This window comes from Theileria equi (assembly GCF_000342415.1).
Source record: "Theileria equi strain WA chromosome 2 map unlocalized gcontig_1105316255037, whole genome shotgun sequence".
Taxonomy (NCBI): domain Eukaryota; phylum Apicomplexa; class Aconoidasida; order Piroplasmida; family Theileriidae; genus Theileria; species Theileria equi.
In genome coordinates this window covers 1,636,794-1,660,581 of record NW_004668230.1, presented here as the reverse complement: position 1 = coordinate 1,660,581, position 23,788 = coordinate 1,636,794, and the positions used below count along the sequence as shown (strand labels likewise).

At 37.9% G+C, this 23,788-nt stretch overlaps 14 protein-coding genes across 14 annotated transcripts; 6 read left to right on the top strand and 8 right to left on the bottom strand.

Annotated features, from left to right (window-relative positions):
• Positions 1 to 109: 109 nt before the first annotated feature.
• Positions 110 to 3,594, bottom strand: BEWA_042320 (conserved hypothetical protein; the record flags this gene model as incomplete). Its single annotated transcript, XM_004833589.1, has 3 exons — positions 110 to 190; positions 225 to 643; positions 678 to 3,594. The coding sequence occupies 3 exons, from the start codon at positions 3,592 to 3,594 to the stop codon at positions 110 to 112; spliced, it is 3,417 nt and encodes a 1,138-aa protein (XP_004833646.1).
• A 2-nt stretch (positions 3,595 to 3,596) lies between these two features.
• On the bottom strand, positions 3,597 to 4,130 carry BEWA_042310 (hypothetical protein; the record flags this gene model as incomplete). The annotated part of the gene is made up of 1 exon (XM_004833588.1): positions 3,597 to 4,130. The coding sequence occupies one exon, from the start codon at positions 4,128 to 4,130 to the stop codon at positions 3,597 to 3,599; it is 534 nt and encodes a 177-aa protein (XP_004833645.1).
• Positions 4,131 to 4,547: 417 nt separating this feature from the next.
• BEWA_042300 (uncharacterized protein) lies at positions 4,548 to 5,692 on the top strand (the record flags this gene model as incomplete). Its single annotated transcript, XM_004833587.1, has 5 exons — positions 4,548 to 4,698; positions 4,733 to 4,858; positions 4,895 to 5,179; positions 5,214 to 5,387; positions 5,421 to 5,692. 5 exons carry the CDS (start codon positions 4,548 to 4,550, stop codon positions 5,690 to 5,692), a joined length of 1,008 nt encoding a protein of 335 aa, XP_004833644.1.
• A 72-nt stretch (positions 5,693 to 5,764) lies between these two features.
• BEWA_042290 (Helicase associated domain HA2 containing protein) lies at positions 5,765 to 7,942 on the top strand (the record flags this gene model as incomplete). The annotated part of the gene is made up of 1 exon (XM_004833586.1): positions 5,765 to 7,942. The coding sequence occupies one exon, from the start codon at positions 5,765 to 5,767 to the stop codon at positions 7,940 to 7,942; it is 2,178 nt and encodes a 725-aa protein (XP_004833643.1).
• Positions 7,943 to 7,997: 55 nt separating this feature from the next.
• Positions 7,998 to 10,151, bottom strand: BEWA_042280 (conserved hypothetical protein; the record flags this gene model as incomplete). Its single annotated transcript, XM_004833585.1, has 1 exon — positions 7,998 to 10,151. One exon carries the CDS (start codon positions 10,149 to 10,151, stop codon positions 7,998 to 8,000), a length of 2,154 nt encoding a protein of 717 aa, XP_004833642.1.
• A 293-nt stretch (positions 10,152 to 10,444) lies between these two features.
• BEWA_042270 (conserved hypothetical protein) lies at positions 10,445 to 12,304 on the top strand (the record flags this gene model as incomplete). Its single annotated transcript, XM_004833584.1, has 2 exons — positions 10,445 to 11,073; positions 11,110 to 12,304. The coding sequence occupies exons 1-2, from the start codon at positions 10,637 to 10,639 to the stop codon at positions 12,302 to 12,304; spliced, it is 1,632 nt and encodes a 543-aa protein (XP_004833641.1). The 5' UTR covers positions 10,445 to 10,636.
• Positions 12,305 to 12,342: 38 nt separating this feature from the next.
• On the bottom strand, positions 12,343 to 13,270 carry BEWA_042260 (conserved hypothetical protein). Its single transcript, XM_004833583.1, has 7 exons — positions 13,068 to 13,270; positions 12,946 to 13,026; positions 12,850 to 12,908; positions 12,710 to 12,743; positions 12,599 to 12,673; positions 12,501 to 12,560; positions 12,343 to 12,464 (listed from the first exon to the last, which is right to left on the bottom strand). Exons 1-7 carry the CDS (start codon positions 13,180 to 13,182, stop codon positions 12,400 to 12,402), a joined length of 489 nt encoding a protein of 162 aa, XP_004833640.1. The 5' UTR covers positions 13,183 to 13,270; the 3' UTR covers positions 12,343 to 12,399.
• A 38-nt stretch (positions 13,271 to 13,308) lies between these two features.
• BEWA_042250 (ATP binding protein family member protein) lies at positions 13,309 to 14,229 on the bottom strand (the record flags this gene model as incomplete). Its single annotated transcript, XM_004833582.1, has 1 exon — positions 13,309 to 14,229. One exon carries the CDS (start codon positions 14,227 to 14,229, stop codon positions 13,309 to 13,311), a length of 921 nt encoding a protein of 306 aa, XP_004833639.1.
• Positions 14,230 to 14,254: 25 nt separating this feature from the next.
• BEWA_042240 (conserved hypothetical protein) lies at positions 14,255 to 15,027 on the bottom strand (the record flags this gene model as incomplete). The annotated part of the gene is made up of 4 exons (XM_004833581.1): positions 14,255 to 14,451; positions 14,487 to 14,621; positions 14,659 to 14,788; positions 14,848 to 15,027. 4 exons carry the CDS (start codon positions 15,025 to 15,027, stop codon positions 14,255 to 14,257), a joined length of 642 nt encoding a protein of 213 aa, XP_004833638.1.
• A 107-nt stretch (positions 15,028 to 15,134) lies between these two features.
• BEWA_042230 (conserved hypothetical protein) lies at positions 15,135 to 16,429 on the top strand (the record flags this gene model as incomplete). Its single annotated transcript, XM_004833580.1, has 3 exons — positions 15,135 to 15,850; positions 15,887 to 16,063; positions 16,107 to 16,429. Exons 1-3 carry the CDS (start codon positions 15,166 to 15,168, stop codon positions 16,427 to 16,429), a joined length of 1,185 nt encoding a protein of 394 aa, XP_004833637.1. The 5' UTR covers positions 15,135 to 15,165.
• An 83-nt stretch (positions 16,430 to 16,512) lies between these two features.
• Positions 16,513 to 18,054, top strand: BEWA_042220 (actin, putative; the record flags this gene model as incomplete). The annotated part of the gene is made up of 2 exons (XM_004833579.1): positions 16,513 to 16,816; positions 16,924 to 18,054. Exons 1-2 carry the CDS (start codon positions 16,547 to 16,549, stop codon positions 18,052 to 18,054), a joined length of 1,401 nt encoding a protein of 466 aa, XP_004833636.1. The 5' UTR covers positions 16,513 to 16,546.
• A 43-nt stretch (positions 18,055 to 18,097) lies between these two features.
• On the bottom strand, positions 18,098 to 19,998 carry BEWA_042210 (conserved hypothetical protein; the record flags this gene model as incomplete). The annotated part of the gene is made up of 6 exons (XM_004833578.1): positions 18,098 to 18,994; positions 19,030 to 19,140; positions 19,176 to 19,308; positions 19,343 to 19,532; positions 19,575 to 19,713; positions 19,774 to 19,998. The coding sequence occupies 6 exons, from the start codon at positions 19,996 to 19,998 to the stop codon at positions 18,098 to 18,100; spliced, it is 1,695 nt and encodes a 564-aa protein (XP_004833635.1).
• A 42-nt stretch (positions 19,999 to 20,040) lies between these two features.
• BEWA_042200 (RNA pseudouridylate synthase, putative) lies at positions 20,041 to 21,782 on the bottom strand (the record flags this gene model as incomplete). Its single annotated transcript, XM_004833577.1, has 3 exons — positions 21,620 to 21,782; positions 20,582 to 21,408; positions 20,041 to 20,518 (listed from the first exon to the last, which is right to left on the bottom strand). Exons 1-3 carry the CDS (start codon positions 21,620 to 21,622, stop codon positions 20,041 to 20,043), a joined length of 1,308 nt encoding a protein of 435 aa, XP_004833634.1. The 5' UTR covers positions 21,623 to 21,782.
• Positions 21,783 to 21,862: 80 nt separating this feature from the next.
• Positions 21,863 to 23,725, top strand: BEWA_042190 (conserved hypothetical protein; the record flags this gene model as incomplete). The annotated part of the gene is made up of 1 exon (XM_004833576.1): positions 21,863 to 23,725. The coding sequence occupies one exon, from the start codon at positions 21,863 to 21,865 to the stop codon at positions 23,723 to 23,725; it is 1,863 nt and encodes a 620-aa protein (XP_004833633.1).
• Positions 23,726 to 23,788: the final 63 nt, after the last annotated feature.

The window sequence follows — 23,788 nt, the reverse complement described above, 5'->3', positions numbered from 1 at the left end:
AATATAATGGATACTGTATGAAATGTATTATGGACTGCATGTATCACAAGATTTTTAACAAACAAAAAGAAATAGCAAAGTAATTACGATAACAAAAACTAGAAACAAGCTACGTTAAATAAGTTCTTATCATGCATTCCCATTCACTTCGTAAACGAACGTTATTGAGCCTAGTTTCAGCACCACCATTCTATAAATGTTTGTTCAATAGACATAAAACATACCCTTGGGCGTTTAAACACATTGTCCTTATATGTAAGCATTGACAAATGCTTGTCCGTTTCAAAATCTATAAAATCGTCCAAATCATCGGACGAGTTGCAATCAGCTTGTGTTGGTAACTCGGATAAAGTTTCTTGTAGTTGTATTGAAAATATGCGATCAATCTCCAATTTGGCCTTCTTTTTCAAGATTCCAATTTCTCTAATTAGCTCAACAGTTTTATTATCAAAATATCCGTGCAAATTCTTTGTCTGTTCCAAATGTTCATCGTGTTTTGAATGTATTGAGTTGAAAGATATGATTACACACAGGCGAGATATAGTGACAATGGTTTCATATATAAGTGATAACAGCTCTAATACATTGTTGTATATTTCAAGATCTTCTCCCGTACAACTTATTACAAAAGTTTGGTGATATTCTGTATAGTAATGTGATAAAGATAAATGACATACCTTGCGATTGTTTTGTTCCTAGTTTTGACAAGAATCCTTGATCTACATCCAACAGAGTGTGAGAAAGTTCAAGAACCACATTATTTATAATTCTAACAAAGGTGTGCGATACATGCAATAGTAAATTTGCCTCAAGATATCTTTGTTCACGCAACAGCTTGCGTTTGTTATGTATTAATATTTTATTCACCAGTTTGTTCCTTTTCCAATTATCGAGAACTTGCACATTAAAATCATCAAGATTTTCCACAGATACACCAAGTACATGGTCAGACTTATCTGGTTCTGAAGTTACGCATTTATCTTCAAATACTTCAGATTTTAAATCCACACTCATACATCCAGAATTTGAGTATTCAGAGGAATCTGAACTTATAATTTCGGCATAATCTTTAAATTCCTGCCTTTTGTGAATCAATTCTAAATTTATAAAAATTACATTTATAGCGGATACTAGCGGTTCGATTGATATCAAATCACACACATCCCCAACATTATTGAGAAACACTGTTATAATTCTCAGGATAAGAATTGTAAAAGTAGATCTAGCTGAAGCAATCTTGTGGGATTTTACAGAGCTAACACTATCAATAGGTAGAGAGGAATTCCATATACACAACGCCCTAGAGATGAATGCTATATTAGCATACCTAGTAATCGCGTCTATGATGCGTGAGGATACTCGATAAAATTCTTGTCTTTTAAACCTATTGTTAGATAGCACCAGAGATCCTACAATAGGTTCCGGATCAGGTATCCTTCTCTTTGTAAACCTGTCTTTAGTTTCAAGGAGGCCCAGTATTTCCAAAGTTTTATTAGGCTTAGAAACGATTCCAAAACTGTGCACCAGATTTTCATTGTCAACCTTTTCTCCATATTCGTTTGTTCTAAAAATAGCCCTAATAATTGAGGAATTTAGCACATCTCTGTTAAACTCGTCCATAAAGTCATCGCTTTTGGAACACAGCAGTGTAAAAAAGTGTGACATATAATTGTCTATGATATTATATTCAAACTCAAAACTAAACCTTATTATTCCAAAGAGTTCATATATAACATCAAAAAAGTAAAAATCTGACGTGTAACTGCTATTATGATGTGTATAAGGTTCTACGCCTATATCTTCAGTTTTAAAACTCTTTGGTAGCAACTCTTTTCTTAGTACATGAGTCGGCGAATATTCCAAAAGACCAAAAACTGTCCAATCATCATAAATATCGTCAGAATCCTCATCTTCTTCTGTATCTTCTGAATATTTTGGTCTCTTTGTAATAGCCCTCGTTTTAAGAAACCTTACAAACTGTTCCTTGTTCATAAAATTGCGATTAATTCTAAAACTTAGCAGTCTAAATAACCTTCTTACAAATGAAATGGATATATCAAGGCCCCTTTTACCTATTTTAAATTTGTAAGAATAATTTGATTGCAAAATCGCTATTTGTAATAAATATCTTATCAAAAGTGTTCTGTATAGACTTAACTGTTCATTTCCATATTCTAGGGCCATTTTACTATCTGTCGAAATCTCCATGTATAGTAGTTTTGCGAGTATGTTCCATGCATTTTTAGGAAGTTTTGTATCAATGGAATTTCTGAACCGTAACAGCACACGTATCAAACCTTTGTTAGAGTCTTCAGTGTCAATGTATACGGAATCATCCATTACTGTAGCTAGAGATATTAATGCGGGTACTAAAGGAGATGTAGACTTTAAAAATTCAACATCTTTGCAAATATTTTCAGATAGCCCCTTAACGTGAATTGAAATGTTAGAAATGCAAGTTTTCTTTTTATCAAGCGCAATTTTGACACGATTTAAAATATGCGATGCGAAATCCCTTGATAACACAAATTTTACAGATGTCTTTTTGACAATTTTATCGTTTGTTGAGACAATGAAAGAGAGTTTACCGGTCTCCAAAGAATGACCAGCAGCAAGAGCTATACTTTCATACATTTTATAAAAACATGGGCATAACCCTGATTTATGCTCTGTATCAATATCAGGTAAACATAAATTTGATACATAACATCTGGTTTCTCCAAACTCCCTAGAGATTACTTCTCTGCCAATGTCAGAAGTGATTAGCTGCGAGTACAATGTTGTATCGCAATCATCCCCTGTTTTTAAAACATCAAGGTCTTGGTAGTTTTCCAAGAAACTGACTTTAGAGTCTTCAATTTTTAGGAAAGATGCCGATAACAGCAACATTTCTGGAGGGATAAAATTGTATTCTCTGCAAAATTGCACTGCACTAGAGAAGACTGTACCGAATGAACGTATGATTATACTGTCTCCAATTCCTACATTAAAAGTTTCAACACTCTTGCCATCTTCTTTTTTGATTGAAATATTTTGAGTGAAACGGGTAACATGGCATTGATCAACATGAGTTTGTATATTAGATAATACATCAGGATCTATTGATGAAGATTTTACTCTTTCAATAATGCTCGACTCCACTTTAGAAAGATTATTTTTTTCCAATATCCACTTGGCAAATAGACCATATACTCTGCCGAGATTGGCGTTAAATGTTAAAGGCTCCATGGTAGACTCACCCTTAAATAATGCAAACGCATAAAGATCAAATAACGGTACTAGCATATTACCACTGCATTTACACTCATTTTTATATCCATCATGTATCGTTTTTATAATGTTCTTCCATATAATTTCCAATGTGTCATGGACACAAAGTTTTATGCTTTCTGAATCCAGATCCTTTGATGAAGGTAGCAATGCAAATTGTGTTATAAAGCTGGAAAACTCCTTACATATCTTGTTATCTACATCAGTAATTCCAACCTTTGAAAACTTGGGTAGGAGATTCAGCAATTCACCGCTGCACGACTCTACATTATCATCAAGCTTAATGGCTACATTTGTAAATTTTAAAAGTGGATCTAGGAACATTTTCAATTCATCATGTGTCTCCAATAACATAAGAGTATACTTAACAGCTGTTTCAAAGACTGTATGAATTCCAAGCAGAATATTATACAGCATCGGAACATATCCTGCATGGTTAGTGTGTCAATAATTTTTAAAGTACCTAGATAGGGAAATAGCGATAGGTGAAGACTGAATCTCCAGCAAAACCACCAGCGAATGGTGAGTGTGTATACACATTTTACGAATTTGTCATTTTCTCTAAACTCAGAACATAGCTGATGGAACAGGGTAGTACCTAAAGGTTTTATGGAGGGCATAAGTTGAAACTTACAATCCTTTGGCTTCAAATATTGCATTGTTGAGCGAATCAGTCGGTTAAAACGCGACAATTGCTTCTTGATGGAAATGTTTTCTGGCTCATTCTCAAGGGTCACCTGAAATATACAAAGTTCCCATTTCTTCTTCAGCGATACTATCTTCCTGCTTAATTGAGTATATTTCTCTACGGCTTGGTCTGTTGAGGCACGACAATCCGACGGTTCATCCAGATTGTCCATGTCTATTCAACACCGTTATACCCAAAGAATCGTTTAGAATTCTGTGAAATACATTAAGCTGAAACAAAATGTAGCATGGCCTTAGTTGGCATTTGTGTACATGGTGAGCTACTTGTGATGTTCTTCCTGCCGATTTGGGTGTGCAGTCGCTTCCCCATGGTACGCCTCCAATTGTAACATTTGCTTCGTTACATTCACATTTTAATGGGTTACATGAAATGGTTTCAGTATAAAGGCTGCGAAAGCCTATAAACTCGACGTTTGTATTTATAGGTTCAAGATACGAGGGACACGCGCTTTAATTCACAATAAGGGGCAATGTGTAGAAAATGTTCAGTATAAAATGCCTTTACACCAACTTATTTTGGTATTGAACCGTAATATTAGTGCGATAGACGGGTGAACTCAGCGTTCCAGATGGCAAATTCCACGACATCGTACCGCAGTATCAACTACTGCGGTTGTTTTGGAAGAAGTTTGGAGTCCCTTAGGTTCAACTGGAAAAGGAGGAGATACCTATGGAGAGCAAGTTTCTTTTACAATCTGGTGAGCTGGATCCTAGTCGTAGGTGAGTTTTCCATCCAGTCATTACACACACTCAGGGATTATTTTGACCTTTGTGTTTCACTATTTGATCACTGGGTTCAGTTTCTTTGTTAACTATAGCTGTTCCTCAAGGAGTATACACATGATTAGCTTGTTTATAATCACCTTGACGATAACTACAGGTAAGAATGAAAATTGCCCTTTATAGCATTGTGCAGGAATTTTGCTCATTTTGTCAATTTTTCTAGCTAGGATGTGTAACATGTTCTCCAACTATGCACTGAGTCATTTCATGTCTACTGGAAAGTGGCTTGATTGCTTTGGTTGTACTGTGAAATGGTTCCCTTGGCTTTCCGCGGTGCTGATGTGGTTATGGCTAATAATCCAATTTTCAAGTCTCATTTGGGTATTTGTAAACTCTAGACAATGGTGTGAACGCCGTTTTGATGAATCTGCTGTAAATGCTGTCAAGAATTGTAGATTCATCATAACCGGATCTCTACGTTTGTTTTTCTTCCCATTCATATCATGTTGTAGCATGCAAACTCGATTTGGAGGCATTCAATCATCATGAAATAAGGGAATGCAACCATCCAGATTACCTAATAAAGAGAAAAATGATAGCACTGGCACTTTCGGACAATGGCTCATCGTGCAATATCGAGGACACAGCGGTCTGTAACGCTTTCAAGGACTTAATTGAGGAGAAAGGTAACTTTTAAAATGACTTATATCTGAATTTAGATGTTAACTGGAACCAGCCTGCCTTGACGGGATGTTTGGGAAAAGTTCCCTCAGACATGAACGATTTTATAGACGAAAAGAACTCTAGTGATTTGTACAAGTACATTCTGCTGTTTAACATCACATGGTCAGTAGTATTAGTGCTCATTGTAGCGCTATTTTATTTTATTAAAAGCGTGACTATATTCGACGCTATCATTTATCAACCAAAGGATCCATCCGATAATATCATGATAAAAATGGTTAGACCATTTACTCCTTGGACTAATTAATGCTCTTATAAATTTTGTACACGCTGTTGAATGTGCGTAGCCGCACGTTGTTGTGGCACCTCAAAAATAATAATGGACTCCTCGGGGGGAAAGAAGCGGAAGTCCCGATTTAGCGATTCTCCTGGTACAGGTTTGTTTGTTGTTTGTAAAGCAGAAAATGTTACAGAGACGCAAGACGCAAAGAGGAAGGCCCCTTTGGGGTCGGAGCCTATCCCAGAAAAAGCGCCCACCGAAGAAACTGAACCAAGAACAAACCGCTGGACAAATTTACCATACTCAAATCGCTATTATGAGATTTTGGAGCAGCGGAAACGACTGCCAGCATGGCAAGCTCGCAAAAATTTCGTAAAGTTGGTCAAGAGGAACCAGATTCTGATCCTAGTTGGTGAAACTGGTAGTGGTAAGACCACACAAATGTCACAGTTTGCCCTGGAAGCCGGATTATCTGGGTTTCGCACAATTGGAATCACACAGCCCAGAAGGGTTGCTGCAATGTCCGTCGCTACTAGAGTTGCCCAGGAAATGGACGTTGAACTCGGCCAAACAGTCGGTTATTCCATCAGATTCGAGGATAGATGCTCAGACAAAACTCTACTAAAGTTCATGACTGATGGTATGTTGCTGAAGGAAGCAATGAGTGATCCGCTCTTGTCACGGTATGGGATGATTGTTTTGGATGAAGCTCACGAACGAACAATCGCAACCGATGTATTATTCGGTCTCATGAAGAACATTTCAAAAAGAAGACCTGATCTGAAAATTGTTGTAATGTCTGCCACTCTGGAGGCAAAGAAATTTCAGGCTTACTTTGGTGGATGTGATGTTTTAAAAATACCTGGATCAATGCATCCCGTAGAGATTTATTACACGGCTGCTCCGGAACGTGATTATCTGGAAGCTGCTGTGCGTACCGTTGTCAATATACACATTTCTGAACCAGAGGGTGATATCCTCTTGTTTTTGACGGGAGAAGAAGAGATTGAAAATGCAAAGAAAGCGATAGAAGTTGCTCTGGCTAAAAAGGATGTCCCATGTTCATATCTAACAATTTTGCCGCTTTATTCATCACTACCTCCCAGTCAACAACAGAAAGTTTTTGAACCTGTAGATGGACGTAAATGTGTAATCGCAACAAACATTGCAGAAACTTCTATTACTATTGATGGAATTGTTTATGTAATTGACCCTGGATTTTCTAAACAGAAGGTTTATAATCCGAGAGCTCGCGTAGAATCTCTGCTAGTATCCCCAATTTCAAAAGCCTCTGCGCAGCAACGTGCTGGAAGAGCGGGAAGAACAAAGCCAGGAAAATGCTTCCGTTTGTATACGGAGTCTGCATTTAATACGGAACTCATTCAACAGTCATTTCCAGAAATATTAAGATCAAACATTGCTAGTGTCGTGCTAAGTTTAAAAAAATTGGGTATTGATGACCTTGTACACTTTGATTTCATGGATCCTCCTGCTCCAGAAACTATGATGAGAGCCTTAGAAGAGCTGAACTACTTGGAAGCGCTGGACGATGAAGGTGAACTAACTGAAAAGGGAACTCTCATGGCAGAATTTCCAATTGAACCGCAGCTTTCTAAAGTTTTGGTTGAATCTAAAAAGTATTCTTGTTCCTCTGAGGTTGTGTCAATAGTAGCAACATTATGTTCTCCTAATATATTTTTGAGGCCCAAGGATAGTGCAGAATACGCCGATTTAGCAAAGTCAAAATTTTCTGCACCAGAAGGGGATCACATAACTTTATTGAATGTGTTTAACAGCTACTCTAAGATCCATGTTCAAGGATTAAATTATGCACGGCAATATTGCCAAGAAAACTTTTTGAATCCACGCTCACTTTCTGCTGCATATTCCGTTAAGGAGCAACTTGACAAAATCATGGTAAAGCATGGTTTGATGGGAACTTCAACCAAAGATCGCAATTTTGTACAAATTAGAAAGGTTTTGCTCTGTGGATTCTTCCAGCAGGTTGCTGTTAGGAGTTCGCGTGGACACTACTTGACCGTAAAGGACTCTCAAGTTGTATCTTTACACCCTTCCAGTACGTTGCAGAATGGTGTTCAGTGGGTTTTTTACCATGAGTTTATTCATACCAGCAAGAACTTTATTCGCACAGTAACTCATATTCAGGGTGAATGGTTACTTGATATAGCCCCTCATTATTTTAATTTGGAAGAAATGCCACGTGGCGAAGCTAAAGATGCTATTAGGAGTCTCTTTAACTCGAAAGGGATATATTGATGGTTTTGTACCATATTATAATTAACATGTTTAAAATGTAATACACGTACAAGTATTAGTTATTATCGGCCCATCTCTGCGCAAATTTGATGCATTCTGCGATGAATCCTTCTCCGTCACTTTTGGTTCTCAGGGTTTTGAGTTTGCCGCTGAGCAAATCTTGGTTTATAAATGAGGCGTTTTCAAATGTCCTTAGTAGTTTCTTCATTTGATCTAGGGATCTTCCTCCTTTAGAAATCTTAATGTCTATGCTCTTCCATGTTATCAGGGAAGCCTCTCTATCGCTATATACCTGTACGCCTATAAAATATTTCCATTCTGAATCCATAATAAATGGCTGAACTGCATCAAAGATGACATTTGGAATTTTTGATCTTGTTTCCTCAGGAAGGGTAACCTTTTTGATGGTACAAACTTTGTCTGGCGATATTCTAAGTGCCACTGGCTTATCGCTGTGGCTTGGTCTTAGTAAATAAACATTTGCAAATCTGTTTTTACCTAATGCTTGCCATCCAGATCCATTATTTAGGCAGGTTGGAGAAATTGTGATTTCAACAGTTCCCAAATTGTTATTTCGGTTTTCAAGAGTGAATTCTGGGAATATCAATAGAGTGGGTGGGATTGTCACAGACGCTTCCATAGTTTCAGGGCTGCTAGTATATGAGCTAGAGGATGGGGAATCATCGATTCCGATGAGAGATAAGTATGGAGGAGAGGGACCAACCCTGAAGAAACTGGAATTCCCAATAGTTATTGAATCTATACACTGATCCAAAGCCAAGGACGCTTCCTTGAACGCAACTTCAGCCTTGTGTTTAAGTTCTGGATCATGGACTGTATCAGGATGTAAAAGAGTCTTTAGTTTGCGTCCAGAGCGTCTTAACAAGTCGGCAGTACAAGTTTTAGGGGATATTCCAACGATATAAAACGGATGTTTGTAATACATTGGAGTATTTGTAGAGTTAAATTCTTCTAGACGATCTAAAATATAGTTTATTGCATCACGTCTAACTTTTTCCTTTCTCATAAACTCAGCGCTTTGTTCACGTTCCTTTTTCAGATTCTCTTCATAGGCTTCAATAATACTAGAAAATTTTCCCTTGCAGAATTCAACATCATTTATGAGTTCCTTGGTTGTAAACAAGGTCGAATCTTCACCAATGAGTATATTGATGGAGTTTATTTTGTCATAAAGTTCCTCCTCGATTTTTTCAGATCCCCATGTATCCCTTAAATTCGATTTTATATCATCCTGAATATGACCGACAATTGAGACTAAACCTTCCGATTCTGGTAGGTTCATTAAATGTTTTATTATTACCGATTGAATTTTTTGAAGGAAATCAGCAATTTTTGCAATAAATTCTATGCAAGAAAGGCAATTGCCCAAAGTGAACGATGCAGTCGTTCGTTTCAATTTCTTTTTCTTGTCCGTCTCTATGGACTCCTTTAGTGTGGTTATTAGCGATTTTATATCTTTTGTGCACTTTTTAAAATCCTCCGCGTAAACTTCACTAATGTTGTATATATTGGAAAAACATGTGCGCAGTTCTTGAGCAACTCCACTGGAAAATAGACCATTTAGTATAACTTCTAAATCCTTCCAATCGCTACATTCCTTTTCCATTAGACTATAGTCAAACTTTTCATTCATATAACGAAATTGTCCGAGCAATAGAAGCTCGAGATTTAAAAGTAGCGATGGGTCGCTGGGCGCTGGAGCCTTTTTGGAATTGATGATTTTTAAAAGGGTAGATTCATCAGCTACTGAAACCATTGCCTTAATAAAGGGCTTTATAGAATCTAAATTTGATGACCTTGAAAAGAATGCCTCATCTAAGCTGCGATATGTGTAGGAAAAAGATCCACTGGCATTGTAGATTGTCTCTACTGTTCTCTTGGCTGCTAACTCTTCATCTGTGAAATCGGATAAGAAATTGGATAAAAACTGATGAGATATCAAGGAAGCTCGTTTATTCTTGGGATTGTGTGTTTCTTTATAATCGAAATCGAGATCTTCACCGTCTATTGTTGTTGTTTCTTCCATGTTCTTGGCGAATGGTTCGTCAACGAGATTAGGACCCTCTTTGATATCGAACAGAAACTCGCTTTCAGACATTACATTGTTTGGTGTCTCAAAGTCTTCGTCTGTTGGAGAATCCAAGGTCTTGCGTTTCATACCGTTTCTAACGATGCGTTTACTCCACATTTTCGTATACAACTTCTCAAATTGCCTTTACATAGTCTTTTAACTATGTTCTAATAATGCCAAAGTCAAACAAACGTTAAAAGAGGATACACATTTTAAATTGTTGCCGTGACAGACAAACTTGAGAACACACAGTATTTTAAATATTAAGTTATGAAGGTGTTTTGGCCTTATCACTCATGTGTGTTTATGCGCAGTAACTGGTGGCCAGAAACAATTTTTACCGTGTGTATGTCTCACAGAGAAGATACTGGAAGGTGTGGGGAGATAGAAAAGTGAATATTTAATTAATTACTGTCTAATATACGTTGAATGGTTTGTTTATGGTTTAACATATGTTTGTTCTTGCCGAGAGTCTGGCCGTATGTCTTCCAAGCTCCTAGGCAGCTTTCTGATTTATAATTTATACATTTTGCCAAGAATCAGGGCAATATCATGTAAAACATATTAGAAATTTTGTTATTAATGTAGTTGATACCATAAAAATGCGAAGTTTGCACAAGGGACGTGTTATGTCCGCCTTTATAGATGAAACACTGAAATCTCACGGCTGTTTGACCAAAAACATAAAAATTGATGATTCAATTCCCCTTGAGGAGTACTTAAAGAGGAGAAGACCATGGAATCCTGCAGGAAGGTTGAGAAATGTCCCAGAACCCCCCTGCAATGGGTCCTCTTTTCCCTTTTGCTCATCGATGGACGTTAAAACGGCAAATAGATATGCTCCACAGTATTTGGCGCTCCATGAATGTACAAAGTTCTCCAATAGCGGTGCTATTTACGAATCTATCGCGAATTGTGCCATCCTTGTTATAGGAGCTGGTGGATTAGGCTCACCGGTTCTAATGTATCTCGCATCTGCCGGAGTTGGTATAATCGGCATAATGGATGGTGACGTTGTAGAGATATCAAACTTGCACAGGTATGCTTTACATACACTTTATGCACTAATCTATAGGCAAATAATTCACGATGAGTGCAATGTTGGCATGAATAAAGCTTGCTCAGCTCGTGAGAGACTCCTGAAAATGAATAGCTCTGGTCGCTATATTTCTTATGAATTTTACTTGGGTGAAAGGGAAGCCAAAGAGATTATACCACTTTATGATATCATAGTGGATGCATCGGATAATCCTCAGACAAAGTATCTTATAAACGACGCCTGTGTTTTGTATGACAAGTCATGTATAATAGCAAGTTGTATAAGGGCTCAAGGTCAGCTCATGGTATATAATCGTATCAAATATCCAACGTCTCATGAAAAAGGGGTTGACAAAATGATGGATGCTCCAAAAAACGAGGAGAAAACACCATGTTTTCGCTGTATTTGTCCATTTGAAGGAAATCCTCTGCTTACTCTCGTTAAAAATGCTTGCAGTGCTGCTGGTGTAATAGGTTCAATTCCGGGAGTGTTGGGAACGCTTCAGGCTACCGAAGCACTAAAACTTGCAGCTGGAATCACAGATGCTAGCCTGCTAGGCGGACGTTTGTTAACTTATGATTCAGCAAACATTCTAAATCCATTTCGTTGCGTGAAGCTTGCAAGGAATCCTTCATGTGTCGTATGTGGAGATTCGGCGCCACCAATTCAACTCAAGATGTACGAATCACAAGAAAGCACAAGCAACCTAGACCGTGACTATTTGGCTGTGAGTCCTGAGGAATTCTGGGACTTGTACATGGACGAAATTGAAAATGGATGCCCTGTGCATACAAGAGTACTGATTAAATCAGACATTATGGAAAAGGTACCAAATGGACGGGAATACGATATTCTTCTCCTGGATGTTCGCCCTAGTGCCCACTTTACAATTTGTCACTTACCGGGCGCTATATCTTGGCCTCTGCAGGATATTTTGAACTATACGCACTCCCTGGAGCCTAGCCCTTATGTAAAGAATAAATCTTCATGCGACAAAGGACCAGAATATACCACCCAAAACAGTGTAGAATTCTTAAAAACTCTGCTAAAGACCAACCCTGACAGGAACATTATCATACTTGTAATCTGCCGCAGAGGTAATGCTTCAAGAGTGGCTGCAGAAGAACTTCGGAGGGTTTTTGGTCCAAACGAAAGCATCCATTGTTACTCCGTAGCAGGGGGGCACCACTACTTAAATACCCATTTTAAGCTCCAGATCCCGGCCACCTAATTCTGGCGGGTGAGAACAATAATAACTGAATAGATATTCGTGTGTGAAAAATTACGATGGGTCATTGCACAGCGTAATTTCTTAGTGATTTTCCACTAGCAGCGATAGTTGTTATTATTCTTGGAACTTTTGGACCGTTTTTTGGCATGCTCAAAGTGACCTATACAGTATGCTTACAAGATGAGTAAGAACTTACAAAACGCGCAACGTGTACCATTCTCACAAACTTTGGTGCGATGGCGGTGAAATGCACAGGCTGTAAAAAATGTTTCCAAGCAGAGGTATTGGACTTACGTTTGCAGTTGCCGGTGTTGTGATGGATGGATCCAATAGATGTCAAATTTCCATTCTCATCAACTGGGATGAATTCTGAGCATTCTATATTAACATTTTCATTCAACAAACGTTCCGGATTGAGGGCAGAATCATTGTTCGCATCCTAAATGTATATGTTGTCAATGGATTAAAACGTTCACGATGCAAATGTCTGAATCTAGATGGACATTTACAATCATGTAAAGAAACGTAACACGAATGACGCTTACCTCGCTGGGAGACCCTGCTGAACATTGCTTCATTGAACAACCGTCAGCTGTTGATCGGTCTGTCGCATATCTGTTAAATCTGTTGTATAAAAGTACCTGACGTGGTGAGTGAAAGCTTGCAACCGTTTTGGTTGGTGAAGCTCGGGATGTTGTAAATGTAGCACTCATGCAGCTTTTCTGCAGCATTTTTGTGAGTAGATTTAAAAATTAAAAGATACCTTTGGCTGGAGGCATTGAGAGTGACTTATATAACTGGCATTCATCGTCTTTGTCCGCTTCTGGACTATGGACGGTAAGAAAGGTATTTTGCAATTTGACCTTTGATATAATCATCTTTATCAATGATTAGGAGGAGCAGTATTATGCTACTATAAACACATCCGAGTATGAAACAACCATCTCTAGCATATATACTAAATGCAATCACCTTAAGGCATGTACCGCACATACACCACTGGGTCATTCGTCGGAATCTACGTAGCGTTCCTGGAGATCTGCGACATTGTTTTTGAGGTAAACATCATCTGTAATATTGTTAGAAAAGGAAAAGTCGTAAACATTGCGATTGTGCGGGAAGGAATCCCCCAAATTAGCGATATAGCCGCTCGAGCGATCAATGATCCTTATTACTCTCTCAATAGATTCATTATCTTGCACATCTAACGTTCCAAATGATACCAGGTTAAAATCTTCAATGAGTTCGCACAGAGTAGATGTAAACTTCTCGAACCTCTCCTGGTTCGGCATGTGGATTCCATTCCTCAGCACGACCATAAGTTCCTGTAAATCGTTGGCCTCTGTGTAATATTCCAATTTGTATGCTAAATCCTTCTTGACGATCTTTAGAAGGCTAAGTTTGCTCAAAATGTTAACGTGTGGTAGTTGGACAAAGATCTGACAACTCAGTGATGACAGCAACGCGGCAATATATTTGTACGGATCCGCGCAAAGAGTAGAGTCGATCAAATTCACTCCAACCAGCCGATGTCCGTTCTTTTCCAGCTTTTGAATCACATCCCTTAGGGATGTGTGGTGTGTGAAAAGCTCAATTTGACCAGGGATATCATACAATATATAAGAGTCTTTAAATGGCGATAGTTTCTCAATTAGCCAGTCTACATTCTCCAAAAGGTATTCCATACAGTATAACAGAGTTGCGTTCGGTCCTAGTTCAAAGGTATCAGATACCTTTGAAGCATCAACCAAGTCACAAACATCAACTGTAGGCTTGTAAGGAAGCTCTTCAGGAGTCACCTGAGGGTCTAAATTTACTATAATTGTGTGTCTTCCTATAGAATTATACTTGTATTCCATTGCGGCACAATAGGTAGATTTTCCGCTACCGGGAGGTCCCATTATTATCTGGCCAAATTTCACCATTTTATCTGCTTGGTGTCATGCAAAATCAAGATCTAGATATGCTCTTCTTTTTAATTGTGAGGGGTTTTCCGTACTTGTTCTGATATAGGTATTGAATTCCATCATAGAGTGCAACATTTATGCACTTTTTGCTAACCAAATAGTTTAAAACGTCAACTACTGAGGTGACTTGAAACCTTTCCAAGACTATTTTTGCTAAATCTATACACGCTTCAAATGTTTCTGTAAAATTCAATCTCCTAATGTCTAGAACTTACCCAAAGAAAGAGATATTACAAAATTGTTTAATCCGGATTGACAGTGATACAAATAAAACATTAAGTAAACACACGTTGTTTTGTGAAGTATGATATACGACTCAGATTTCCCTTCTGGTTCAGAGTTGAATATATCTGCGAACGACCGTGTAAATCACACAGAAATACTTACCGGCCCATACACCCCAAAGGAGATTCCATACATCACAGATGTTTTCTTCCGGTGATACAGTGAGAAGTTTTGATATCATACGCTCTTTGAACAGGGAACCGAGCGACTTCAGGCCAAAATCCTTATTCTCCTATGTATTAGGTGAGGTTTTCAGACGTTTAGACGTATATCATGGACATAGACACCTACATCTTCGAGCAGAGATAGATCTTCCTTATAAATAATATCACAGAAGTCTTTGATGAACTTGTTCAAATCTTTTTTGAAGCACAGCGACCTTCCACAAATAACGGTAGGTATGAAGTATCCCGAATATACATCTCCCAAACAGTGCTTAATCCGCTCAACAGGATTTGATACGATCTCCATAAATAACAACAAACATCCCCAAAACTACGATACACATGTCTATTTGTGTCGTGGAGGTGAATCTAAAAAGACGCTTATGTGGTGACTCGTTGTATCACAACCAATCAGCATATAATACATAAATGTGTACCATATAAAATGCGACCGTGCACACTTTCATATCTATACTTGGTAGTTCTTAACATATGGAGCAGAACGTTCGTAATCGCAGATGATATAAAGATAACGAAAGGGGGAACAGAAATCGCCAATATAAAGCAAGATATCAATTCAACCAGTGAAAAAAATGTCATAGAAATCAAATTAAACAACCCAGAGATTAAAGCTACAACTGTGGAAAAGGACTCTGGCGATAATGCCAAAGATGTGGACTCCAAGGCTAAAAACACGGGCCCTGAGATCAGTGTCAAGTCATCCAGTATAGAAGTCGTGCAAAATCAATCATCTGACTCAAAGAGTACTGACAAAAATACAATTGCAACTATAACTGTGAACATTCCCAATGCAAAAGAACAAACGATCGAAATTAAAAATGTAGAAGCTCCTAAAATTATAGAAAAGGAAATCAAAAGTGATGGATTTGTTGATAGAATCATAAGGTTTATAAGGAGCGATTTCAGGTTCCTGATTAAATGTGGATCCGTGTTATCATCACTCTTGATGCAGGTTACACCCATTCATACTGCTCTCACTATTAGGAAGAACAGATCAACAAAAAACCTGAAAATACTCACATTCATCACATCTGCGTATTCCAATCTATTATGGTCACTATACGGTTTTCTTACCGTCAATATAATTATCATTGTGTCCAATTTGCCAGGTTTGTAATTTATACATTTTTGCTCACATTATACAGGAACGCTAATCAATTTTGTTACTCTTTGGGTATTTCACAGCTATTGTACTGATCTGTCTCAACGTACAATCTTGATCATTTCTTCAAAGGTACTAGGAGTTTTTGCAGCTATTCTGTCGGTTCTGTACCTTCTTTTGGATATGGAGACATATTTAACAATTGTCGGTCTTTTTGGAGGTAAGATGGCTTTACATTCGCATCTATACGTACGTGTATTTAGGATCTTTGTTGGCAATATCTTACACATCTCCATTGGTTTCATTCAATGAGATTCTGGAATCTAGAAACACATCGACGATGCCCACGGAGATATCTTTGGGAAACTTTATCGGAGCATTTTTCATGTTTTCTTATGGATTTATAATCTGGGATCTCTTGGTTATTGCACCAAACTTTTTAGGGGTTATCAGTGGGCTTATTCAGCTTACTTTGCTGTTCATGTTCCCTCACTCGGATCGTATCATAATCTCGGAGGTAGAAATCCTGGAGAAACCAAATAATTTCAAGTCTATATTAAATATAGACCAAGACGTTGAGCTTTAATTTTTACGACTTTTATATTGCATCTCTGTGATGTTTATATCTGCTAAACTTCCAAGTTGTGTGATATAGTGTGATGGGAATATAAAGACAGTTAAAATGCTTTAAGGGTTTATAATCATGGAAAAACCTTTGATTCTCGACTATGGTACCGTATCATTTCGAGTAGGAAGGGCTGGAGATAAGAATCCCAGCTTCCTGGTACCCCCAGTGATAGGAAAACCCTTGATGAGGGATTCCAAGGGCGAAATTTGTGGCTTTAATGGAGGATGTGGGAGTAATCCGCTGGAATATACGATTTTTCCCTTGAATCCTCGTGACAAACACGACAACGTCGTCCCTATTCCTGCAATCACCTACGGTAACAACGGATTTGAAGTTGATGAAAAGGTTTGTTTCATTTTTTGATGTTTCATGGACATAAATCCAAAGTTCACGCTATTTACTGTCCATTATGTCTATTCCTAAGTGTGCGCATCTTCACCTTTATGTCTTAGGTCCTCGAGAGAATGCTTGATGGTTGTATGGGTGTAAAGGGCATGGATGAAGGTTTACATGAAGCTTCTGTGATTGTTTCTGAGCCCAGTCTGCATAATACCAAGTTCCGTGAAACATTTGCAGAGATCCTTTCAGAAACTTTCAAGGTGGAAAACTTGTTTCTTTGCAAAAGATCTGCATTGACATGTTATGCAAGTGCGTCGACGAGTGGTATAGTAGTAGATGTTGGCGGTTCTTCTACCAATATATCACCTGTGGTTGAGGGATACACTATACAAGAATCAGTTAGAGAGGAACCTATAGGTGGATCTTTGATAGATTGTATATTTTACTCATACTTGTCTTCAATTGGAATAACAATAAGGCCCTCTTATGAGTATTGTAAATCTAGTACCGCAGAAAATGCGTCAGCTGAAACGGACAAAACACAAAAGGACTCAGAGGTCAAAAATGTCACAATTCGCAAACTCCCATTTGTACATGCGGATTACTACCGCTGGTCCACTCTATACTCTACTTCTGTTCTTAAAGAGACTTGCATAATCTTTAACGATAGTATTAATATTGTTCCCCCAACCGATCAGTCATATTGTTTTGCGTTGCCGGATGGCAACTTTTTGGATGTAGAACAAAGTAAATCTCTTTGTGGCATCTTTTGTAGTTGCATATTTAATCAAAAGAAGTTTTTGAATGCAAAAAATGACCTTGATAAGATAAAATTATCTAAGCCTGCGTTTGGCTCGAACTCTGATGATTTAAATCTGGAAAGCATACTAGGCAAAAGTTCCGGACTTAGTAATATGTTAATTGATTCATGGAACTCATTGTCCAGTGTTGGATCGGGGGTCGATCTTATTGGTATCTATGATCGTATAATCTTCACTGGAGGGTGCACTAGACACCCTGCACTCGTACCAATTCTTCAAAGAGATTTTGATGGATTTTTAAAAACAAACAAGAGTGAATATTATCCCACATATATGAGTATTGGTGGGAATGAACAACAGTATAGTAGCTTTATAGGAGCATCTATTCTAGCATCCCTAGGAGGCTTTGGAAACTTTTGCATTTCTAGAGCTGACATCCAAGAACATGGCACAATCAGGTCTTTGAACAGAAAGTGCCCATAAATTATGATTTATTCTGTACGTTATACATTAATGTAGTGGGTATTTAAGCAATTTCAAGTTGCATTGGTAGTGAGTATGTGGAAAGATCAAACTCTGTTGCAGACACCTGAAAAAGATATTCTGGTAGATCCACCTCATCCATGTAGGCGGACCAAAGAGCTTGAAATGATTCTAACGCGGATTTACAATCGGGATCGTTTAGGAGTTCAACGAGTAGGAGAGCTGTATTGCATAAGAAAGAGCCATTCTTTCCTGTCCACAAATCTCCAGATTTTGTGATGTAGCAGCGAACTAATTGTGAATCGAAATCTGAGTCTTCATAATCATTCCATACGGAGAAAAAATCTTGCGATGCGATAGAGCGTAGTTCAAGGTTAGAAGTATGTTTTTCAGCCATTCTTACGATAAATTGTGGGAAAGTTAACAAGCTTCTCAGCAAAAAAAGGTATGGAGCATAGACTCCTAAATCTTTCAGAAGTTCTAGATATTCCTCAAACTCTGTTTTTGGAGAAAATGAAACTCCGGTCGCATCTTCTACAAGAAGCAATGTCTTTTTCAACAATTTTTTGATTTCCAAGAGCCTCTCCTGTTCCAAGATTGGGACTTCTTCATCTATTGTATTGTGTAAAAACAATTGCAATGGTAGTGAAAAGGCAAAATTTGGTAAAAACAGATGGAGAGGCGGTAAAGTGTACTCTATTTGCTTGCAGTAGTTAAAAATGAATCTTGGAATTGAGTTTGGATCCTTTTCATGGTTTAGAATATACAAATCAACGTGCAATATCCCATGACATGTGTCTTCCGGAAAATCCATTGCAATTAGCAGCTTACAGATTGCCAAAGCCACAGACCATTGTCCCTGCCTCTCCAGGGATATCATGTATAACAGTAAAAGCCTGTATATTACGATATTATCTTCAAGCTTTGAGGGCATCCAAACCTATTTCAGAGATTATAATAGTGATGAAAACATACGTTTGGTAGTCCAGAACTATTCAAATGGTCCAAGGAAAATTTGCTTGGCAAAACGGTTTGGATCATACGCACACCCAAGTATAGGTGTTTAAATGCTTCTTCATGATTATTCTAAAAATTTATGAAGGAACAAATTGTATACTTACAGAAATCGTATTGATGGAACTCGCTCTAGTCAATATTCCCAAATGAAATGGATGTGATTCCAGCAACCTTCTAAAAAGTTCAAAATCCTGAGAATTCACAGCTACGTGGCATATTTCGTCTACTTCTCGGTATCTACAAAAGCTGTATGGGTGTAAATGAAACTAACGAGTCATTCAAATAAAGAAGAAATGTTTCCCGTTCATGGGTTGAGTCAACGTCTATGCGCAGTTGTCTTAAACACAGGGCCCTCAAAGACATTAATTCCCTTGTAGAAACACCTGGGCATAGCCAATATCTATTGTTTGACTTCAAAAGACTTTTTTTAAAGCGGGCATTCCCAGGAGCTCCACCGATTTCTATGAAAAGCAAGATATGATAATGTCAAAATGCAAACATACCCTTACAACGAAAATCCTGGATTGAAGATGATAAAAAGTGTCTTTTATCATCAAAAGTATTACCAGCCAATGTTCCCTTTTCTTCCGCGAATTCGCATTCCCCTTCTAGTAGCTTTTCCCAATCAGAATCTTCCGATGGCTATAAGCGCAAATATTCGGTGTATATACATCCACTAAAGAATGTGTAAGCTGTACAAACCTGGCTATCCACGGAATCCTCCGAAACGATATCATCACTTGATGGATTGGATACATCTGACGATTCGCTTTCACTTGAAGATGTTTCGTCCGAATCATCATCATTTAGCATATTAAATGAAAATCTTGGCGGTCTGCTCGTAATTGTTACCTTTGGAGGAGATTCAGGCTCTGAGGAATCCTTTTCGAGCTCCTTTCGGAGCTTTCTGATTTGTCTCAGTGACATGATAGTGATATCAACAGTAAAAATACAAATATAATATGCCTTTTAATTTACATGGTAAGTTAAGCATATTTTTACGTATAGTGATGGAACTAGCACATACAGGTAATCATCCCATAAATTGATTGAAGTTATATCGCAACTAACGTCAAATTCCTTGGTCCATGAAGGGAACTGATCGTACACATTGAACTTGTCCTTCCACATGTACCTAAAGGAGTGTAGGAATATCCCAGTTGGATTCTTCCTACTAGTGTTACCCTCACGATTTAGACCAACGTGAAAACCTCCATCATCTTGAGTTGTGGTTAGATCCACGAAAGGAATTCCACCACATTGAGCAGTGTCTACGGATGGAACTGTAGTAGTGAAAGATAACTCCGGAATGCACCAATTGCCCTCAGAATCCGATTCCCAACGAACATCCGGAATGCTCTTGAAATATTCTTCACTATCTACTATCCTTCCATTGTTGTAGCACTGGTCATTAGAGATTGAATAACCCAGATGTTTGAGGTGTGCTCTGTGAAGCGTGTATATCCGAATTTGACAATCCCACTGTTTGTGGAATTTAATGAAAGCTTACCTTATTTGATGTGTTCGACCAGTTACTGGATAACAGAGAATTAGCGATTCATCTAAATCTGAATTGTATGAGAGAAATTTAAATCTAGTTTCTACGGGCTTGCATTTACTATTTATACACTCCATAGTAAATTCATGTTTACCATCTCTCTTTGAAAGCGCATACATGAAACCGTGGCTGATGATATAATCATCTTTCAAAGTCACCAAATTGGAATTTATATTTCTAAAGTCACCGCAAACTCGAGCGACATAGACCTTTTTTACCAGTAGCTCCTTAATAGCTTGCGAAAACTTGGAAGCTGCATTGCTACTTTTTGCAAAAACAACGACTCCAGAAACTAATTTATCAATGCGATGGATTGGATAAAGCCTCAAATTTTCACATTCTGGAAGCTCATACTTCATTATTTCTACTAGTGTGTTGTAGTGATACGTACCGGTGTGATAGACAGGTACACTAGTTGGTTTGGAAACCACAATATAATCCTCCAAATTTTTAATTAACCGTACAGGTTTGTCTAGAGCCAACTGCTCATGAACTACTGCATAGTGACACAACTTTTCATTTGGTTTGAGAATGTGATCCAGCACGCTGGAGTCCTTACATAATTCTTCTCCATTCTTACTATACAATTTAAATTTCCCATTCTTGCAGGCGTGTTGTATATAGTCCTCAGAAAGAGCTGCAAACTCGCTGAGCAATACTTTGTGTACGCTTTTGCCCATCCATCTTTCCTTTACAAATGATTTGTAAAGGTATTCATATGGAGGTACTATCCTGTAGCCGTCTTTAAATCGATAAGGAGACTCTTTTACTTCACATACCTATATATTTACGTTGCCTTTGTGCGTATCTAGTGACTTGTAAGTATATAGAACAAAATTACCTCCTCTAGAGAGGAAGCCTTTCGCTTCATAGGATAGTAATGATTACATAAGGGGTTCTTGCTTATGATTCCATAGCAAATCACATCCTGCAGACTATATAGGAAAATTACAATGTACAATGAAGGATATGAAGACATCAACTATTAACCATCTGCGTATTCTGTCACTATTTTACACCCTATATGGCAAGGTGTATCATTTGCTACATATTTTCACCGTAAATTTTAAATTTTGTAATTTGTAATTACTTTAATGTATATGTACTAATAAAGTTTGTCAAAATAAAATGATTTCAGGGCTCTATTCGTAGGAAAAATCAATCTACTTGATCTGTGATACGGATCTACCATATAACGCACTAGTAGTCATAATTTGTGCAGACTCTATCAATATGAAAGAAGATAACGGCTCAATATTCTACCGCTTCGGTAGTGAACGCAGTATATGGCGCGAATTGCAGCTTGATAATACTTCAGGGGTCCTTATATCGGATCTTAAGATCATGATAGCTCAAGAAACCAGTTTAATGCGTGAATTCGCTCGCAAAACTAATTTGTTAATATCGCTGTATGATGAGAATAGACCAGATGAGCTTCTTCCGTTGGATGATAATGTAGTCGTTCATAATGGATCTCGATTAATCATAAACAGGGTGGCATGGACACCCAGTAAACCAATAGTTCACATCGCAAAAAGCTATATAGACAATGAGGTTGTCGAGGATAAGCGTAAACTGAAACGCCTTCCCATTTCTCTCATTTGTCAACTCTGCCACAAACCAATGAACCATCCATTCTTGGTAAAATGCTCCGCAAAGTGCGGGTGTAGTGGTTGTCGTGAATGCTTACAGGAATGCTTAGGTGAAAAGCTTCCAGATTATTCGTATGATACGGATGCTAGCCCAGACGTCACTGAAGCATATGAATTGGAGGCCAGGAAGGCCTGTCCATTTTGTGGACACGGATTTGTTAGCGCATGTTTGCGCAATCGCAAGATGGAAGCGCTATTAATTGGTATAAATGTGGATGATTTCGAAGTTCCGGATAATATCCAATTTTATTTCATCTCTAATCTGAATTTAGACCCGGCAATTAAATACCCCTCACACTTTATTATAAATGCAGATATTGATTTAATGAATCTTATTATTGAAAAAACATTGATTCCTGTTTATGGAGAAAGTCTAATGGATGCAAATGTTCCAAAATTTGTTTTATCGCAAAATAAAAATGAGCCACAGGAGAATATGGATATAGACTCAACAGCCAATAATGAGCAAATGGATGAACCGACTGAAAATATGGACGGTACTGATGCTGAAATGCGTGTAGAAGACACAGTTCCCAAATCCGAAAATGGTACAATAAGAATAAAATTGGAGAACCCGGATCAAGATATGACTTCAACTACTCCTACAAAATTAGAAACTATGGATGAGACCGTCGATATGAAATCTGAGGGTGAAAATGATGCTGCTGATAATTCCGTTACGGAAGATTTACATCAAGAATCTGGCACTCATAAAGCAGAAAATCCAAATACACCTGTGGAACATAAACGCACTGAAACATTTGCGCTTTTATTAAATTATCAAAGTGGAACAACTACAGTGACTGTCCCTGGAATTATAAAATTCACTGATGAATTTCCGGATGAGGAATTTTTAAATACGACTGGAGCTCGTACCGCACTTAGGTTTGAGTGGGTAAAGCGAAAAGAACCCCCAATTTCTGTCTCTATACATAAATATTCTCTGTTCTCTCTGCTAGGTGGGAAAAAGTATCACAATGTAAAGTTAAACGCAAACTCTGAAGTTTTATGGAGGTACAAGGGTAACAAAATAATAGAAGTTGCTCTGCAAACGAATGCATTTAACAGCCTTATAGCAAACGTTTTTGGTGAATCCGCCGAAGGAAAAGACTGGCTGAAAATGTGCTTTCCAAATGGACCCACTCCTCTTTATTTTTCTTCAAAAGGAGATATTGTAGATGACTTGGAATCGCTAAAGGATGACTCTGTCGACTTAAAGAATCCTTATTCAGGGTATATGGCGTTACTTCCTTTCCTATCTAGGTCTCAATTTGATCAACTCAGACGGATACAAAGAAATGCGAAGGAGGCGTTCTTAATGGAACTCACAAAGAACGTAATACTGACTACTCCACCAGACAAGGGCAGAGTAATCATAGAGAGAGCAAATAAAACCATATGGAACTCTCATGTAAACTACGACATTGAGAATGATTCTGAATAATTCTCTTCATAAATGTACTTTATAGACTAGTGTGTAGTTACGTGGAGGGCAATACATCCAGAA